At 49.8% G+C, this 20,933-nt stretch overlaps 1 protein-coding gene across 1 annotated transcript in view; it reads left to right on the forward strand.

The window, feature by feature from the left end:
• The window catches only part of Rin3 (Ras and Rab interactor 3), a 120,536-nt gene that overhangs the window by 12,070 nt on the left and 87,533 nt on the right, over nt 1–20,933 (forward strand). Inside the window, 1 exon segment of the mRNA XM_052738824.1 lies at nt 18,578–18,785. Coding sequence (XP_052594784.1) covers nt 18,578–18,785 — 208 coding nt within the window.

A 20,933-nucleotide genomic window follows, 5' to 3' on the forward strand; every position in this document is an offset into this window, starting at 1 on the left:
GTCTGGGAGATCTATGGGTGCTGCAAGCTTCTGACGGGCGGGAACTGTGATGTCGTGGCGTGTGGCGTTTCATAGTGATGACTGGAGGGTGTGTATTCACTCAGCACATAACTGAACCTCAGGCTGGCCAGAGGCCCTGAGAACAGGGTTCCGTATTGGCTCTCAGTATTCACAGAAGTAAGAATCTGAGGATAAGCCTGCCAGCTCCTTCCCTCCTAGGCCTCCAGGCTGTGGAGTGTCTGCTTTATCTGTGGTCTGCCTAGAAAAGCACACACTGTCCCTTAGGCCCTGCCTGGGCCCTGGGACTTCCCTCACCTCCACTGAAGTCTGAGTTTAGGAAGGCCAGTTTCTGAGGAGGTCAGTAGTCTGTGCAAGTAGCTTTGGTTCTGTGACTCCAATAGAAGAGCTCTTGGGAGTGTGAATTTTGTGTGTTACCGAGACAGGAGCAGGGGCTCTGAGCACTCTTGACTGTGCCTTGATTACCCCAGCTTGTACCCTGAGGATCTACTTCTGACCACTCTGTTGAGAATTCTCCCTATGGTCACCGTCTTCCAAGGCTGGGGTTCTGGTGCCTCTTGGCAGGTGAGCAGACCGAGACAGTAGAGGTGGAACCAGAATGGAGCTCCGTCCCAGCCAGATCTTCTGCCTAGCCATGAATCCCCTGAACCCTGCATCCTTGTGCCACCCCTGAGGCTCACACCTGATGCCTCCCTCGATCCAGAAATGCCTTGGGTCCCTCCTGGACTGCCGTTTGGCCTTCCCATCATCCCAGCCCCACTGCAGGGTGACACCCAAGCTGGAAGGCACAGAAAGGATGTCAGGCCACACCCTGTCCTTGGAATTCCAGGGGCACTTGAAATGGGTGTGTGGAGCATATGCCCTGAGTCTCTCCCTTCAGCTCCCACTCTCCCCCACCTCAGGACCTCACCCTGCCTCAAGTTCTCTAGCCAGTAGCTTGCCAGCTCCTGCTGCTATGACAAAATGCCCAAGGCAGCAGTTTATAAACAGTAGCTGTTTCCCTCTCACAGTTTTGGAGCTGTGAAATCCAAAATCAAAGTGTCAATAGGTTCAGTGTTGGGGGGACATTTTCTATTTCTCACAAGGCTGCTGGTTCTGTCCTCACATGGAAAGGGACCAAGCTGTGTTCTGGACCTCTCTTCTGAGGCAAAATATCCACCCATGAGGCTTCACCCTCCCTCATGATATAATCCCTTCCCAAAGGCACCATCTCCTCATACCATCCCATAAGGCAAGGCTTTGTCGTGGGCATCTGGAAGCACACAGACAGGGGTCTGTGACAGCCAGTGTCTTCAGCTTCCTCCAACCTCTCACCTCAACACTCACAGCTGTCGCATGTCACATCTGATGGGGTAGTTGGGTGTATAGTAACAGGGAGTAACTGAATGATAGGGTTTCGGGCCAGGGCAGGCAACTCTGGCTTTTGGAGGTAGCCCGGGAGGTGGCTCCCTTAGAATCGTCAGGAGACGTCAGCCTGGGGTGCACAGAAACACACCTGACACATGACAGAGGAAATGTGGCCACAGCCACTGTTTGGGAGGGTGCCAAGTGACTTGACTCGGTGTCACAGATACTGGAGAGATGTGATGCTTTGGTGGTTTGTGTAAGACGCGGGTCAGGCCTGTGTCCTGTCTGCACCCTCTCGTTCTTAGCAGTGACCCAAGGAGAGGCAGCAGCTGGAAGCCAGCCTTGCATTCTGAGTCACCTTTCCGTTCAGAGTCGGGGACTCCTTTGTCAAAGCATGCTTCCTTCCCTACAGGCATCTGTGCCCTCCTGTAGCCCTGTGAAGCCGATGCAGGCACATAACCCTTTTCTTGTTTTACTGCTGAGGAAACAGATTCGGAGGGTTGTGGGGAGAGTAGCCAGAGCTCACACAGCAAGTCAGTAGCAGAGGCTAGACCAGGTGATTGCTCCCTTCCCAGGACAGTACTTTTCTTACCCTACTCAGAGCTGTGCAAGTTGGGTGGATGGTGGCCATAGCTGACCATTTACTGAGCCAGATGCCCTGGTTCTGGTGCTCCCCACAGCAGCCCTTCTGGGTCAGTCAGGATTGGTACCGTGACTGGAAGAGTAGTATGCGAGTCTCAGTACACTGCAGGCAGGTGTCTGGCTGAAGTACTTGGTCTCTGTCCCCTTCTGTGAGTTGTGTCCCTTCCCCCACACCCTGAGCTCCTGTGTCAGTGCATGATGGGGGGTGGGGGGTGGGCTGTCTCTCCCTTCCCTCCACCTCAACCCTGAGTAAGCAAGCAGCTTACAGGGCCAGAGGTGGGGTGACAGTGGGCAGTGGGAGACACTATGTACTATAGTGTTCAACGCTAGAATGGCTGGCCTGGATGGGAACTCTACCCCTGGCTGGCTGTACCTCAAGCCTCCTTGGTCCAGTTTTCTCAAGAGCTCCCTCCCTGGGAAAAGAAAGCAGCAGAAACAGGGAAGGCACCAAGCTGGGGGTGGGGTGGGGGGTTCAATAGAAGCCCAGGAACCCCAGGGCAGCTGGAGTCAACCTGCTAAAGCCGAGGTCTGGCGTCCAGCCTGCCCCATGCAACAGTTCCTGGGAGGAAAGCCATTGATGGCAGGGTGGCGTTTCTTTCCTGAGGGGCTTTCCCAGCAGGGCTGTGCTTAGGGAAGTGCTGCACAGTAAGGATGTGAGATTCTCCCTCCCAGTCCCCTTTTCTGTCCAATCGAAACCAAATTGCAAGTAACACACGTTCATGAACACCCTGAAAAGGCAAACAACAGGGAAGTCTCGATCTGCCTTAGCCCCCAGGATAGCTATCCACACGTTAAATGCAGTGAGTGAAGACTGCACCAGCTGGTAGAGGTCTGCCAGGTTGCCAGCATCACATGGGCTTCCGGGAGACAGCACTGGCTACACCACAAACTAGCAAAACCTGCCAGCAGTCACTGACTAATGTCTGGAATGGGTTGGATTCCTCTGGCCCCATCTTATGTACTGGCACTTTTGGAGTATCCTGGAGACAGCATTCCTGCGCTCAGACAACTCCACATACACAATCCTGTCTGATCCCCCTGGCTTCTGGCCCTATGGATATACGAGGATATTTCCCCTACTTTGTTTTTCCCTCCAGAGGAGGGATCTGAATGTATTAGTTGGCTCAGATAAAATACCAACAGAATCGACTCAAGGAAGAAGGGTCTGTTCTGTCTCACGGTTTCAGGCTCCCATCATGCTCACCGGGCTCGGTTGCTCTGGGGTCTGTGTGTTAAGATAGAGCGTCATGGCAGGAGTTGTCTGCCTCACCTGTGGCTGGGCAGCAGTGAGGAAACGTCACTTGTGAAGTAAAGTCACCGCCCCCCAAAGCTCATGGAACCACGATCCACGGTGAATGACTGCACGAATGAGGTTGGAGTCCTCGTGACCTGTCACCTCTCACAGGCCTCACTTCTGAACTCCACTACCTTGGGCCCTTCACTCACAGGTTTTGGGGAGACACTTCAGATCCACTCTGTGATGCTGGAGCACAGAGAAGGCAAAGAGCCTCAAGTGTGGGGAGTGCTGGCCCAGTCTCCCCCTGGTACTGTCAGGGTGTCCAAGGTGCTCCTAGGCACTGAGCCGCTCCCCCCCCCCCCACTTGCCCAGTTCTGCTCTGTGTCACACAGGAAACCCCGACAGGCAAGTAGCACATAAGTCTAGAAGGCTTGTTCCTGAGTCTCCATTCTTTCACTTGTGTGTGTGTGTGGGGGGGGGGGGGTGAATGTGTGTGGTGTGGGGTGTGTGTGTGTGTGTATACACACATCACATATATGTGCCCTGTATGTGGAGATCTGAGGACAACCTCAGGCTTAGGAGCCTTCTGCTTTTGGCTTGAGATAGGGTCTCTCATTGGCCTGAAATTTCACCAAGTGGGCTAAGCACACCTCCATCTCCCATCTCACCATCTCTTAGATTACAAACACACACCACTGCACTCAGATTCTTATGTGGGTTCTAGGGATGGAACTCAGAGTCTACCATTTTTCTTTTTTTTGAGGCAAGCTCTTTGCTGACTGAGCCTCCTCAGCCCTATTCTTCGACCTTCGTAGTTTCCCGTTACTTTCTGATAACAGCAATTAGTATTAATATAACCTTACGGAAGTATAGTCTGTAGAGAAAAGTATAGAGGAGACAGAAATCTCTGGATCTTGATGTGAAGAAGCCCATGGTATCTGGTGCTGTCCCCATGTAGAGCCACGGCCAGGTTCCCTTCTCCTGTGCGGGACGGGGGGGGGGGGGGGCGGGGGGGGGGGGCGGGGGGGGGGCCTGTGTCTGTCTTCACGGTTATCCCTACAAGCGCTAGTCAGATTTTCAGCCTTTCCCTCTCCATCCTCCACCCCTCCCTTTCCTCCCTCCTCCTCTTCTCCCTCCTCCATTCTCGATACCCCACCACCACCACCACCACCACCACCACCACCACTCTGTTCAACAGAGCAGTTCAGGACATACTCTGTTCTGTCCTTCTGTCATTAGCCACATCCAGTCATTCTTCCATAGCAGTACACAGCCTCCTCCGTTTTTGGTTTTTTCAGTTGCATAATTTACCCCTAATTTCTCTGATCCCTTATCAATGGGCACGTAGGTTGTTTCCAGTCATTTCTCCTGTACAGACAATGCTCCAGTGACTCCAGGGAATAGTGGTTGTTACAGGAATCACTTTGCACATGGCAGCTCCATCTGTGAAGATGACTCTCCACAGCTGCTAGGTCAGAGGGCATGTGTGTCTGCAATTGTGTTGTAAGTTGAAAAGTTAACCCTCCATGGAAACTGTACTGCCCGACGTTCCGGCCAGCTAATGGACCTTAGAAACTTTTTAATGGCTGTCTATTATTTCAGTGTTTGTACTAAGTTCAGCTTCTACAGTTGCTTTCTCTGTAGATCAAGGATGGATGGATATTGCCAATTGCCTATAATGCCGATGTGTCTTTATACATCATTCTTTTTTCCTCCTTCACCTCTGCTCTGTGCTGGGCCAAGGTCATAGACATTCTCAGCACCAAAACACAGACTGGGAAGGAGAGGGGATCTGCATGGGTGGGGTGTGACACCTTCACTGTTTGATTTTTTTCCCATTTTCCTCAACTGTAAATCATGCCACAGGAAACACATTTGCATTCTTGAGAGAGCTCTTTGAGGTAGGTTCTAAAAGAAAAATGGCCTACCATAGATACGCTTAGCCCAAAGAGGGCCGAGCTGTGTGAGTGGGACTGTATGGTGCTGCTCAGCCACACATGGGGAATCCTCCTAAGGAGAACTTGACTTTCTTGGAGTTTCCAGCCACCTTTGTTATATCCCTAACGCACAGTGTAGTCGCATGATTCAAAATCAGAAAGGACAGCAGGATGACATGGAAGATCCTCCATCTGTCCCCTCTGGGCACCTCTTGGCCACCTTTCTCTCTGTCCCTGCACAGGTATCCTGAGATCATCCTGATATGAGTGTGTAGCACACATGCCCAGGGCTTGTCCCTGCCATAGGGACTTGGGTCCTGTGCCTTTGAGGTTTTTAACTTCAGTCCTGGCCAATACATGGATCACTGAATCCTGCCTTCTCCATATCTAGTGACGTTTCTGGGTGTCTCTTTTGGGTGGGTGCAGGATGCCAGCTGCCCATTGTTTTAAAGATTTATTTTATTTTTAGGTGTGTGTGTGTATGTGTGTGTCTGTGTCTGTGTGTGTGTCTGTATGTAGGTGTATGCACATGTGAGTGCTGGTGCATAAAGTCCAAAAGAGGTGTCAGGTTCCCTGGAACTGGAGTTACGGCTGGTTGTGAGCCACCCAGTGTGGGTGCTTGGAACAAAACTCAGGTTCTCTGCAAGAGCAGTACATGTTTTAATAACTGAGCCATCTCTCCAGCCTGCTGGCTGCAATGCTTACTTCAATAGTATTATGCTTAGCCTAGAATTGCACGTCCATAGCAGAGCTGTATCAATATAATGGATGGGTGGATGGATCGGTGGGTGGTACCAATATTATTGGGTGTTGCTTTCGCTGAAGTACAGCGTCAAGCTCTTAGAACCAGTATTTAAAGTGCTCAGGCTCCCACCCCCACTTAAAAACATGTGCAGAGAGGCAAAGGCAGGAGCTGTCACATGCAAAGGCCACCCAGCTGGGACTCTTTCTGCAGGCTTCCTGGTTTTCAAGCTCACATCCTCAGCAAGTTAGTTTTTTGTGACTTTGGTACACGCTAAGGCCATCTAGGAATAGGGAATCTTAGTTGAGATAATACTTCTCTTTAGTTACTTTTCTATTGCCATGACAAAACACCATGACCAAGGCAACTATAGAAGAACGTGTTTATTGGAGGATGTGAGTCTGTGGCAGGCAGGCAGGCATGATGCTAGAGCAGCACCTGAGAGCTTACATCTTATTCCCAAATTGGAGGCAAAGAAAGAGTGCTAATTGGGGATGGCATGGGCTTTTGAAACCTCAAAGCCCACCCCCAGTTTCATACCTCCTCTAACAAAGCCATGCCTCTTAATCCTTCCCAAACGGTTCTACCAACTGGAGACCAAGCATTCAAATATGACCCTATAGAAGCCATTCTCATTAAAGCCACCACAGCCTCCATCAGATTGGCCTGTAGACAAGTCTGTGTGGCATTTTGTAAACAGACATTTCTCTCCCGATTGCCTATTCCCAAATACCTGGCAGCTGCTTCCCAAATAATTGACTCAGAGACTTAATATAAACTATAAATGTTCAGTCAATAGCTCAGGCTTATTACTAACTAGCTCTTACATTTTAATTTAACCCATATTCCTTATTTATGCTCTGCCACATGGCAGTACCTTTATTAGTATGGCATGTTCATCTCCTGCTCCCTCTGCATCTAGCTGGTGACTCCTGACTCTGCCCTTCTTCTTCCCATCATCCTTAGTTTGGTTGCCCTGCCTATACTTCCTGCCTGGGTACTGGCCAATCAGCCCTTTATTAAACCAATTTGGGTGACAAATCCTTATAGTATACAAGAGAATTATTCCACAGCAGCATTTTGTTGATCAGTGATTAATATGGGAGGCCCCAGCCCACTATGGGTGGTGCCATCCCTGGGCATTTGGGTCTGGGGTGTAGCTGAAGTTTTCCTGTGTCCCACCTGGCCTGCAGTCAGGACAAATCTCTCTCACCCACCAGTCCCATAGCCACTCGGACCTAAATAAATGAGCACACAGAAGCTTATATTAATTAAAACTGCTCTGCCATTAGCTTAGGCTTACCACTGACTAGCTCTTACACTTAAACTCAGCCCATTTTGTTAATCTATATGTTGTCACGTGTTCCATGGATTTACCTGTGTGCCATTACATGCTGCTCCCTGGATGGCGGGCTGATGTCTCCTGACTCAGCCTTCCTCTTTCCAGAATTCTCCTTGTCTGTTTATCCTGCCTATACTTCCTGCCTGGCTACTAGCCAATCAGCTTTTTATTTATCAACCAATCAAAGCAACACATTCACAGCATACAGAGCGACATTCCCCCATCACTGGGGTGTGTAAGACAGCAGGCTGAGCAAGCCAGGGAGAGCAAGCCAGTATGCAAGCAGCTTTCCTCCATGGCTTCTGCCTCTGCTCCTAGTTTAGTTCCTGCCCTGACTTCCCTCTATGATGGGCTGTAATCTGGACTTGTAAGTCAGATAAACCATTTCCTCCCCCAAATCGGTTTTGGTCAGCATTTTATCACAGCAATAGAAAGCAAATAAGAGCATACCCTAGGTACCAAGCAACACAGCCCTGGTCATACCGATGGCCAAGAACTGGCACAATCACCTGCAAGCTGGAACCCCATGGGAGTAGACAGCCCCATCCAAGACTCGGGGAGTGGGGGCAGGGTAGTAAGCTGGGCCTACTCAGGTCAGACATTAGCAGGAAGGAATCCTGTGATCCAGAGGAAATACTGAAGGAAGACAGAAGGACTCAGATCAGGTGAGTGGGTGTCTAGGGCCCAAGGTAAAGAGAAAGCAGCCAGGGATGGAGACATAGAGGACATGGCACAGTGAGCAGGTCAGAGCATCTGAGAAGCAGGTTTAGGGCTGGCCTATCGTAGTGGAGGCTGCTATCCGAAGAGCCTTAGCAATGCCTCTGCGGCCTCTGTGGGGCCCATGTGTATGTGTGTGTGTGTGTGTGTATGGGGGGGGGGGCGGTGAGTGTGAGTCCAGAGGGAACACTGGAACCCATGGTAGATTCAGAAAGACAGGGCTGGGAACTGGGCTGTGACTATTGACTCAGGAGAGACAAAGGCCTCTGTAGGTAGACACAGAAAGCATGAAGGCTTCTGACTTGCCAGACCCCTTGATGTGGCCTGTGACGTATGGCCTGAGGTGACCTGGTCTGCTCTCATTATTTCCGGGGGCCGGAAGACCTGCTTGAGCTGACTTCCCTTCTAAGAGGCTGTGGGCAGCCTGCAGAACTGGCCAGTGCTGGGCAAAACTGTGGAGGGCCTATCTTACCATACAAGGCTTTCAGTGTTAGGAAAAGGAGAAATCCATGAAACATGGGTTCTGGTCACTGCCTGTGGGTACTGGCCTGGACCTCCAACATTCATTCCACCCTGGAAATGGGCTGCAGGTGTCTGTGGAACATGGGTGAAAGAGGTCTGAAGCCAGCTACTTTTCCTGTATCCCACAGGCCCCTGAGCTCTGCTATTGGTCCTGCTTCTCTGCAGCCTGGGCCAGACGAGGAAAGAGGCAGCAGCTGGGGCTGAGTTGTGCACACTCAGGGGAAAGGATCTGGCAGAAGAGATGAGGCTGGCCTCCTGCCTTTTCTGTGCTGTCTTCTGGGACAGGGCCAGTCCAGCTAGAAAGAAGCCTTCAGAGGCACACAGCCAAGAGTCAGATGAATCATAGAGACAGGGAATTTGTAGGGCTGGAAGGACCTTTAGTCTTTGGCCTGAGAGAGAGGCCCAGTCAGTATATAGAGCAGCAGGCACAACTGTTCTCCCATATGAAGCACCCCACAGACATCACTAGTTGTTCCCCCATGTTCTTGCTCTGTAGTGCCCTCAGCATAACTTTCTGAGTATTGCCAAGCAGCTGGGGTTCATGTGGGGAAATTCAACCTACTAGGCATCTGAGGTTGAGCCCAACCTTCTCATTTTCCTTAAGAGGCTGCTGAATTGAGAGATGGGGGAGGAGAGGTACCTGGTCCATGATCAGACTCCTTGCCCAATGCCATCCCTGTTCTGCCGACAACAGCATTTATTATGAACTCCTCAGCTCATGAGTCCTTGTCTCCCTTCATTTCTACAGTCTAACTCCACCCTCAGACAAGTTAATCTGCTACAATTTCTCTAATTATTGATCTGTAGAAAACTGATGCTTGCTACCTTAGGTCTTATTAACAAGAGTTAACTGGATAGAATGCAGTCTGTCCATATAAAGCAATGCTGTCTGTCCATAAGAAACCAAAGGTTGCTAGAGAAGCCCTGATAGGCTCCACCAGTCACCACAACATTGCGGGTGGACCTCGAGAATGTTCTGCAAAGTGGAAGAAACTACACAGTGCCCAGGTCCACTTACAGGAAATACCCAAACTAGTTGAGTCTGTAAAGAGAGAGCAAGTGAGTGGTAGTTGGTGATGGGGGATGGGGACTGACCAGTGGCTAACATGTTCTAAGACTAGTTGTGGCAATGGCTGAACAGCTGTGACAATATTGAAAACCATGAAGTCAGATACTCTCAGAACTATTTCAAAAGTGACGGCTTGGTCAGCATATTTCTAGAGGTGGTGTGTGCCAGCATGTGGCTTGGTGTCTGTCTGGAAGAAACAGTGACAGATGTTCCTACTGAGTGCTTCTTGGCAAAGGGACTGTTCAGCCTGCCTGGTACAGATCCTAGAGAAGGAGGTGCTGTGGGATGGTCTTTCTGTACGCTGTGAGTATGTGTTGTTACCATTGGTTAGTAAAGAAGCTGCTGTGGCCTATGGCAAGACAGAATAGAGCCAGGCAGGGAATCCAAGCAGAGATACAGGCAGAAGGAAGGCGGAGTCGAGAGAGACACTGAGCACTGCTGGGGGTTAAGGGGGGGGCTTGATGTAATGGAACACAGGTAATGCCACAAAGCCATGTGGCAAAACACAGATTAATAGAAATGTGTTGAATTAAGTTGTAAGAGCTAGTTAATGATAAGCCAAACAGTGTGTAACTCATATACGCCTCTGTGTGTTTACTTGAGACTGAAGGGCTGCAGGACCAGGAAGGACACAGGAAAACTTCTGTTTACAGGGATGTGTACATTTTGTCATCACAAAGTTTACGGGGGGGGGGGGGGGGGGGTGCTATATAGGGGCAAGAGGTTGTCACCACAGCCCTGCAAAGTCCAGAAAAAAGCAAGAGTCTCTCGATGAATCTAGAGCTCAGTTGGCTAGACTGGCTGGCCAACCAGCCCTGATCCTCAGCACTGGGATTACAGATGCACATTTTGCCACAGCCAGCTCAATCCTTGTGTTTACAGCAAGTACTTTATCAACTGAGCCGTCTCCCCAGCCCTCCCCCTGCCCGCCTCTGTCCTAGGAGGACTTACTCCCCAGCCCTCCCTATTGTCACTGAATCTCGATTCCCTCCTGACACTGGTTGGAGGGCCTCATCTCAATAGCAGTAGCTATGTGCTCTGTCAGTGATGGACTGAACTCTTGGCTCTGCTGTCTCCTTTAGTTCTTACCTCACCACTAAGGTAGGTGGCATGGTCTCCCTGTTTTACCAAAGACATAAGGCTCGCAGGGTGCAGTGGCCCCAGAATGAGGCTCTATCCTTTCCCTGAGACTGTAACCTGCCTTACGCTACTGTGAACGTCCTAAATCCAGGCTTTTGGGTCTGATGACCTTCAGTACCAGCTGCTGCTCTTTGCCCAAAGTCCTGTAGCTGCCGCAGGAGAGCGGAACAGTTCCCAATGGCCTGCATGGGCTTCTGCTATGATGTCCTAGAGATGGCTGCCCAAGCTGCTCCCTAAAAATGCCTGGACCCCAAGTCTCTGGGTGGCCGTAGACTGCCCCCCAGGGTGAGCTCTCCAATTCCTTCCTAACATGGATGTGCAGGCTTCTGACCTGACTCTGAAGCTCTGAGAAGGCAACGCACAGATGTCTTCTGCATGGAAACCAAGCATTGCTGCTGAGATCGAGCTGCCCAGGAAGGGAGTCAGCCTCTGTCCCCCCCATCAGATAGGGTTATGCTGGCAGGAGGAAAAGGCTTGGGTTCCTCAGACTGCTTTCCCCAGCACCTCAGAGAAGGGTGCAAGCGCGTGGACTTTTTTGTTATTTCAAACGAATGTTCGAGCACAGGGCTGGTGAGATGGCTTAACAGGTAAAACACTCTGCTGCCAAGTCTGACGGCCCTGACTTTGACCACCAGGACCCATGTGGGAAAAGGGAAGAACCAACCAGCCTCTCACAAGTTACCCTCTGACCTCCATACGACTACGGCACCTGGGCTCCACAGCCACACATAATAAATAAACGTAATTTAAAAGTTAGAACTGTTCCAAGTCCAGAGAAACCTACAGAAAACTCAGCGATGCCCTGTGTGGCTGCAATCCAGCTTGTGACATCCATTGTGTTACCACATCTGCCTTGAGTCTTCTTTTTTAGTAATCTTAGAACTCTGGTCAAAGTGAGCACCTTCACACCCCCACCCCCTACCCCCGCTGCCAGGGAACACCCTCACCTCCCTACTGGGGAGCACCCTCACCCGCATTGGTGAACTGTGGTCACAGAGGAGACATACAGCTGTCATGAGTGCTTTGGGACTCAGTACTTTGCTTATTGCTCTCCATGTTCTGGTGTTTTCGTTTGTTTGATTTTGGGACTTTCTCTTTGGGCTTCCTCCCAGACTCCTGGGGTAGCTGCAGGAACAGAACAAAGAATTCCTGTGGCAGCTCCTCTCTCTCGATGTGAACACTCTGTCTCCCTCCTCCTCCCTCTTCTTTTTCCCTGACTCAGTAGAACATGAAGTTTCAGGCCTTGTTTTTGTTGTTGTTTGGTTTTGTTTTGCTTTATAGATCTCAGTGACTTATTCTCAGAGCTGAGGACATACATCCCTTTCACCTCTGCCCCAGGGATGAAATGGGAAATGAGCACCAGGTACACAGTCTTTGTGCATTGGGGAAGGGGGTGGTGTCAGTTGCCTTGTGACAGCTGAAGACTGCTGGAAGTTTATCTTATAGAGTTATAGATTTATTTTGTAGATTGGCACTTTTTGAGGGATACACATGGTGTGTGTAGGTGTGGTACATATGAGCAGGTGATATGTATCTGTTCATGTGTGCATCCATGCATCCTAATATGGCGACCAGAGGTTGATGCTGGATGTCTTTGTCCATCATTCACTACCTTATTTTTTGAGACTGATCTATCACCGAACCTGGAGCTTGCCATTTTGGCTAGATGGCTGACTAGCCAGCTCCAAGGATCCTCCCACGTCTGCCCCTCCCCCCAGCACTAGATTACAGACACATGCTCTCACACTTGCCTTTTGTATGTGTGCTGGGGATCTGAACTCAGGTCCCCCTGCTTGCACAAAAAGCACGTTACCTACAACCAGCATCCCGCCCTGGAATCTGCTTTCTCCCATTTTTTTAAATTGGTACATACTGCAGCAGTGGTGGCCTTTGTCACCATCTCCAGCAAAGGAGGTGCTGGGAAATGTGACAGCGTCTCACGTCTCAGATCTGACAGATTGTCATGTGAGGGGGCACAATCTTCCACTCTAGGGTACGTCCCCTCCCCTACCCCCCATGCTTGCCTAGCTTTTAGGTCCTGAGAAATGGTCCTCCTTAGCGGCTGTCTGTTTTGTTTCACAGTAAGTGAGGCACAGTGGGCATGAGGAATGGGTGGATCTGGGAGGGATGAACAGACAAGTGATCGAAAAGTGTAGGTACTCCTGGGAGAAGCACATGTGACCACCAACGTTGTTACCTAGCAAGAGCTAGCTGAACTGTTCCAATGGGCCAGACTTCACCAACCCCATGGAGCAGATGAGAAAACCGTGGGTTTAAAATTATTTTCATCGTAGAAGCAATGTGTAATCATTATAATGATTTGAGCCACCCCCTGCAAGTCTCAGAACTGTCTATAATGATGCCTTGCATGGCCGTCTGCAAATTATTCCTTGTGCATATTTATATGTCTCTGTATGTATCTGTTCCCAAATAAGATTTAAAAAAAAAGATTATTGAATTTTCTTTGCCAGCTACTATAAAGATATGCAAATGTGGAACTTTAAAAAAAATCACCTTTTTCTAAAGTTAAAGATTTTAACTTGTAAAAAAGAAAACCAACCTCTTTTTATTGCATTGATGACTTAATTATTTATTGCATGTGCGGTTATGTGTACTATGAGGTACGTGTGGAGGTCAGAGGACAAGTTGTAAGAGTCAGTTCTCTCCTTCTACCATGCGGGTCCTGGGGATCAAACACAGATCTTCAGGCTTGGCAGCAAGCCCTTTTACTCACTGAGCCATCTCATTGACCCAGTTTGGGGAACTAGTGCAATGGTTAGAAACAGATTCCAGAGCCTGACCCCAGGGTGTCTCATCTTAGGACCCTTAACTTGATCCCACCTGCAAAGACCCTTTCTCCAAGTCTCCATACGGGCACTGGGGTTGAGATTTAGACTCTCTTTGAGGCACTCAGCTCAGCCTTGTGCAGCAGGTGTGAGGGTCACAGAGAGTTCACCTCACCTCTGTGAAGCTCTTCCTGCCTTCTTTCTCTGCGGAGTCCTGTGCAGAGTGTCCGGGCCTTGCCAGAAGTCAAGATGATAGGTGGGGTGACATGGCTTATTTTCTAGACCTTCCATCTCTCAAACCCTCCACTTTCTGTCCAAGTCTACACAAGAGGTCTCAGTTCTCCCAGCAACGCTTCCAGGAGCTCACCAGGCAGCCAAAGCCTCTGGCTCTTGGCCAGGAAACTTCTGCGGTCTCCTCCAGGCGGGTGGTAGCCAGCCAGCACCCAGGCTGCTCCCCCACTGCTCTGTCTTCTTCCCACTTAAGTTCATTAGGCCTGTGACAGAGCCCATTCCTTCTTTCCAGAGCTGCTCAGAACATCCCGGAGAAGCTGGGTGCTGAGGTACACTATGGACTTCTTGGGCAGCTGACCACAGGCACACAGAGGCAGCAGAGTGTCCCTGGACAGCTGTGGGAGGGGAAGGCTATGAGGCCACTAGAACGTTCTCATTGCTTGAGCCACACACTGGAGGAGCATCTGTCTTGGAGGGCTTCTCTTTGTGGCAGAGCTCCTTTGTAACCCCTGGCCTAGTTCCTTCAGGCTGTCAACTCCATTCATGATGGCCCCGTCACTGTCACATGTCACGCCTGCTTGCTTCTTTATCTACAGTCAAAGATCTCAGGGTACAGCGGCCTCAGCATCTGCTGTCAAGAGGGAGGGCGTGGGTGTCAGAGTCTCTGCTCTGCCAACCGATGACAGGCGCTGTGCCAAGAGGGTTCAGCCACCACCACTGACAGCAGGAGTCAAAGCCACAGGCAAAGCTCAGAGTGGGCTGGCTCAGCATGTGCGATCACACCTCCTGCCTGTTCCCTGTGGACAGTTGAGAACTCAGGTTTCCCTGTGTCTTCTGTCTCTAGCTTGGTTATGACAGAGACCGTGTGGCTTTGTCCCTTGGTTTCTGTCACTCTTCCAACCTAGTATGAAGTCCACACCTCCCTGAGGCCTTGGTTTCTCCAACTTCTATACCTTGCCAGGAGACAAGGACTGTGGCCTTTGACATCTTACAGAGTCCTCTAGGCAAAAAAAAAAAAAAAAAACTACCACCCTAAGGGCTCCAAGCCAGCCTCTGTCATGTTCACACTCAGCATGGACCCCGAGGGACCTCAAGGAGCTGACTTTCTGGAAAGCATCTTTGGAGCCCATGTTGGGCTGACCTACAGTGCTTGTCACTGCCAGCTGTGTGGACCACCCTGGCCTTGCCTCTTCATCCACCAGCTGCACTTAGAGCATGTGCAGAGTCCTCCCTGGGGTTTACTTGGTCAAGAAACTCAGATTCTCTTGGTAGATGTGTCTGCGTTCATGCCAGACTGCATGTTTCCTGGACACTCGAACTCATGGGTTGCCACCAGGGCCAGAAGTCTGACACAAGACAGCAGCACACAGAGGTGAGCACCGTTCACGCCAGTCAAATGTGCCGGAAGTCCTCATATGAAGTCTGCACACAGTAGGAGATTGCAGCAGGAAGAGAAGAATGGCGGCTGGAGAGTCGAAGGATAGGCACACAATAGCTAGCCCTGCTGAGTTACAGGAAACACTGTGCTAAATCTTCAACAGACTGCATCAGATCGGCACAGTCATCCTGCCGAGCAAAGACATTTTTTTAACGGTAATTAAACTGAAGCCCAGAGAGGTAAGATAATGAGCCTAAAGCCACACAGCATGAATTCAGAGCCAGGCTTCTGGTACAGCAATCAGGCTTCATTTGAATGGGCTTCACAGGATGTGAAGAATTTTATCTTAGTTTCCTGAAGAAGTAAAAAAGAGTGTTAAACATGTAGAAGAGCAGATTTTGTAGTGAACAGTCATATCTACCACTTACCCTTAATGTTTTTCCCTGTTTGTGTTATTACATGCCTTCATCTATCTGAAAGTTCCCTTTGTTTTTGTGCATTCCAGAGGAAGTTCTAGCCCTCCCTGAATATGTTAGCATATGGGTTGTTAACTACAGAGTTCAGTATACGACCGCTCTCTACTGCTTTAGTATAAAATGGATGTGAGCAAAGTAAACAAACACATGGATGGAAGTATGCACCGTTTGAACTTCGCATTGACTCGTGGGATCTGTTTTCTTTGCCCATGGCTTTGATGTAGTGTGGGCATTCGTGATTCACCCATGTGGCTATTCATCAGTGGATCTCTTATTGCTAGCTGCTCCCTGTGTGGGGAGCCCAGCCTCTTCATCCTCCTTCCATCGATGGGTCCCTGGGCCAGTTTGGAGTTATTGTAAGTCAAGCTGCTGTGACCATTTCCTTACCCATCTTTTTACAGATGTGGGCTTTTGTTCCTTTGGGGAACATACTGAGGAATGGGATCTGCCATGGAGACCATGTGTTCAGGTTGTAACAACTTGCCCTGTCACTTTTCAAAGTGATTGTACCAATGTACATTTATACAAGCAAATCTGAGAGCCTTTGGTACCTGAGCCATCCTCAGCAAAAGTGGTAGGGGCGGTCCTTATTTCAGTCAATCTTCTGGTTGCACCATGGTGTCACCTTGTGGTTTTAATTTGCGTGTCCCTAATAACCAAAGATTTTAGCACCTTTTCACCTGTTTATTAGCCCATGTATGTTGTCTGTGAAGAATCTGTTCAGATCTTTTGACTTCCCTTTTTTAATTGACTTGCCTGTCACTCATGAAGTACATGTTTTGCAAATATTTCCCTCCAGATAGATGGGCAAAGTTATATGCATGTGTCTGCATGCACATGCGTAGGTGCACGTGTCTGTGGAGGGCAGAGGACAAACTTGGGTGTTCTTCAGACACCTTCCAACTTGTTTTTGGAGACAGGATGTGGTGATTTGAATAAGAATGGCTCCTATGGGCTCATATATTTGTCATGCTTAGTCATCATGGATTGGCACTACTTGAAAAGAATTAGGAGGTGTGGTCTTGTTGGAGTGGGTGTGGCCTTGTTGGAGATTGGAGGAGGTTTCAAAAGCCCAAGCCAGGCCCAGTGCCCCTCTCTTCCTGCTGCCTGTGGATTCACATGTAAGATGCTCAGCTACTTCTCCAGCACCATATCTGCCTGCATGCTGCCATGCTTGCTGCCATGCTCCCTGCCATCGTGACAGTGGACTGAGCCTCTGAAACTGTAAGCCAGCCCCAATTAAATGCTTTCCTTCATAAGAGTTGCTGTGGTCATGGTGTCTCATCACAGCAATAGTAACCCTAAGACACTAGATCTCTCACTGGCCTAGAACTTGCCAAGGAAGCTAGGCTGCCTGGTGAGCAAGTCCCAGACATCCACCTGTCTCTACCTCCTCAGTACTGGAACTGCAAGTGTGTGCCACCATGCCCAGCTTTTTATGTGGATTCTGGGTATCAAACTCAGATCTCATGCCTACCTGGCAAATACTTTACCTCCAGTCACCCCAGGCCTGGGTAGAAGTTTTCAACGCTAATTCAACAATTTTTTTTTTAATACAGTAGTTGTTTTTGACATCTTGTCTCATATCTCTGCTTATCAGCTGCAGTGAGTCAAGAGCCCCGTGGCAACTATAGGCAGACAGGTGGTTCAAGCAGGAGACTGGAGAAAGATATGTAGTTCTAATGGGAGGTGATGGACAGCTGCCTTTCAGGGGGTCCTTTCAGGATGAGAATGCCTTGAATAATAGGGCATGGGCCTAAATTCTTTAGGAAGTGGGAGCCACAGAAGCTTTTAGAGCAGGGATGCACAGGGTTAGGACCACGTGACTCAAGCTAGAGTCTGGAACAGTTTCCACTTGGTCACCCGAGAGCAGCAGCCTACAACTCATGATGCAGAGAGGAACGTGGGGGAGAGGGAGTGGAGCCGCCTTGGTAGGTCTGCAAAGATCCCAGGCTTAGGAAGCCCAAGGTCTGGTCTAGGGAACAGGGTTCAAAGGCTCCTCCCCTCAGCACTGGGGCTCTGGGGGAGCTGCTTGAATACTCAAAGCCAAGGCTCCCAGTGACCACAGAACTCCTGGGGTCCCCTGGCTCTTCTAACTTCACCTTCCAAATTCACCCCTGTCACCTGCCCCCATCCCTGAAGTTCCTCCTGGACATCTCTCCCCCGGACACCTGCAGTTTTCAGTCTAAAGTGACTGTGTACTGGGGTCCTCCTTGGCCTTCCAGTGCCCCGCCCGCCCCCCCCCCGCGCCCTTCCCCTGTAGTTCTGCTGTCCAGTCTACCCCACCCACTACCTCCTTTCCATCTGAAATGCAAATGCCTGGATGGTTTGTGGGGTTTCTCTCTCTCTCTCCCTCTCTCTCTCTCTCTCTCTCTCTCTCTCTCTCTCTCTCTCTCTCTCTCTCTCTCTCTCTCACACACACACACACACACACACCATTTCGCACACTGTGGTCACCTGGGCCTAGAATGCTCTCAGCCTATATTTTCAGTATGGACCAGTCCCTCTTAACCCAGTGACCAATGTGTAGCAAGTCACATTGGATGGTGCAGGTCTCTTTCATTCATGGTGGTAACTACATGGATGTGGACAGGTCAAAATGGAGCTAGCTGTATACAAGCCATGTGTCCATCTCATAGCCTGCCAGTTGTTCTTCAATTAAAAAGTTTCAAAACCCTTCTTTGGGGATCTACTCAGATGCTGCCATGCTTCCTTGAGTCCACCTGGGCTGAAACTAGCCAGTGTGTCCACTCTACTCCTGTTATTATTAGTCCCTTCCTGCGCCTTAGCCGGCTGTTTCTGTGTGTGTGTTACTTGCTGTAATGATACATGCCTTAGGTGGAGACTTGTCTGTTGATATCATTCCCCAAAGGGGCCCTGGCCACATAGATGTTAAATGAGCAAATGGGGTCAATTCAATCCCTACTTGTTGTCCATCCTCCCACGGCCCTCCGAGGGATGCACTGACCATTTGATTCTATGTCCTGTCTCAGTCCTGTTTCAGATGCTGGCAAAGGAGAGGGAGAAGAAGACGAGGAGAAAGATGGCATGAGGCTTGGTTTGCCAACCACCCCAAAGAACTGCATCCCACGCCGGGGCATCAGTGTCCTGGAGAAGCTGGTGAAGACCTGCCCTGTGTGGTTGCAGCTAGGGCTAAGCCAGGCAGAGGCTGCCAGGATCCTGCAGCGGGAGAGCGCTGGGGTAAGTCAGCTCTGTCCACTCCAGTGAAGCAGGTATAGCTGTGAGGAGCTCAGGATGCATGATGGTTCATCAGCAGATGCTCTGGAGTCAGGCTTTGGGGTGGACAAACGGCCCTAGGTTTCTGGAACTCATTTTTGTTTCTTTGAAATGGAAGCTTTAATATCTCCTCTTCATGTGCTGTTCCTAGTACATGGGAAGAGAGAGTGAACAGTAGATGGTGGATGGGTGAGTGGATGGGTGAATGGATGGGTGAGTAGATGGGTGAGTGGATGGGTGAGTGGATGGGTGAGTGGATGGGTGGGTGGGTGAGTGGGTGGGTGGGTGGGTGGGTGGATGAGTGAATGCATTAGTGGATAGATGGGCAGATGGGTGGGTGGATGGGTGGATGGGAGCATGAATAGATGAGATGATGGCTGAACAGACAGAGATGACCAGATGACAGTTGATAGAATGAGTCAGAGCGCCTCCCCTGCTCCTGTCACCCCCACACATTTTCTCAAATGCTATTCCCTTTCGAAAACAGCATGTAATTTGTTTTAATTATAAAAGTGATCCATATATGCATTCGTTATTTAAAAAAAAAACAAGCTGGACAGAAATGAACAAAATTGTCAGAAGTAAAATGTCTAATGAAGGCTTTTTCCACCTACTCAAGGCCAACTCACTCCCCAGAAGGCATTTTAAAAAGTTAAGGCAAAATACACATCACATCACATAACATCACATAAAAACAGACATTTAAAGTGTACCACAGGCATTTAGTATGCTGTGCATTAGTATGCAGCTACTGCCTCCATCTGGTTCTGAGACATTCTCTTCAGCTCAAAAGACAGCCCTGTCTCCATTAAGCAGCGCCTATCCACTTCCCCCCTCCACCCCAGGACCCACTATGCTTCCACAATCATTCTGACAGAGACCAACACTGTATCCTTTTAGTCATCTTCCAGACAGTGTCCCACACCCTAGCAGCCATATTCCCCAAAGATTCACTGTGTCCGAGGCTCTCTCCCACTGTCTTCTCAGGAATGAGCCATGACCCCTAACTACCTAAGGCAACTATTGCTGCAGACAGAGGGGAGTTTCTGTCCGCTAGTAACTCCTAAAGACCCAGCAGCCACTTCCCAAATTACCACACAGAGGCTTATATTAATTATAAAAGCTTGGTTGGGGATTTAGCTCAGTGGTAGAGCACTTGCCTAGCAAGTGCAAGGCCCTGGGTTCGGTCCTCAGCTCTGGGGGAAAAAAAAAGCTTGGCCAGTAGCTCAGGCTTATTACTAACTAACTCTTACCCTTAAATTAACCCATATTTCTGTTTATGCTCATGACTTGTTACTTCATTTTTACATGTCCTGCTTGCCCGGCAGTAGCTGGCTGGTGTCTCTGCTGATTCTACCTTCCTTCTTCCCATCATCCTCAGTTTGGCTTTCCCACATAACTTCCTGACCAGCTACCTGCCTGTCAGCTTTTTATTAACCAATGAGAGTGATACATATTCATAATATAGAAAAGGTTTGTTCCATAGCATATTGCTACTACATCCCAGGAGCCACTGGGACGGAGTGGCAGAGCCAGGGTTTGAACCTGGGCCGTCCAAGGGCTCCTAGAATCTATCTCACACTGTGTCTGATACTGGAGACTCTTGCTTCTTAGCTGTTCTCATCTGGGTGTGGCTCGTGGCACTTCTCTGTCTCCTGGGAGTCATCCTCCATCTAGAACTTGGGGCTCAGATTCTCCCACCCCCAAATATATTAGATCCACAGAGCTGTCATTTGTGCCTGAAAACTGGGAAGACTGGAATCCAGGGGACCTCTAGCCAAGTCCCAGCCACCCTGCCACAGGGTGTAGGGCTGGGAAGGTGATAGTATCCCTGAGCCCAGCCAGCCTACCCCAGCCCATAGGTTAGCCTGAGTGTCCATAGATGCCTCTTTTCCCACAGGGGTGCACAGCAGGAAGCAGGGGGCAGGGAGATGCCATGGCCCAGAAAACAAACCCACTGTTTATTCCTCTCTCTCTAAAGGTTTCTAGTCCTTCAGTGACTGGGGCCCACACAGCAGGAACCCCTAGCAGCCTGTACCTTCCCCTGTGAGACAGGATTCACTCCTCCATTCTTGTGAGGAGGCAGCTTAAAGGCGGGTCAAGGAGCAAGCT

This window comes from Peromyscus californicus, unplaced genomic scaffold, assembly GCF_007827085.1.
Source record: "Peromyscus californicus insignis strain IS unplaced genomic scaffold, ASM782708v3 Scaffold_15__1_contigs__length_86483966, whole genome shotgun sequence".
Classification (NCBI taxonomy): Eukaryota; Metazoa; Chordata; class Mammalia; order Rodentia; family Cricetidae; genus Peromyscus; species Peromyscus californicus.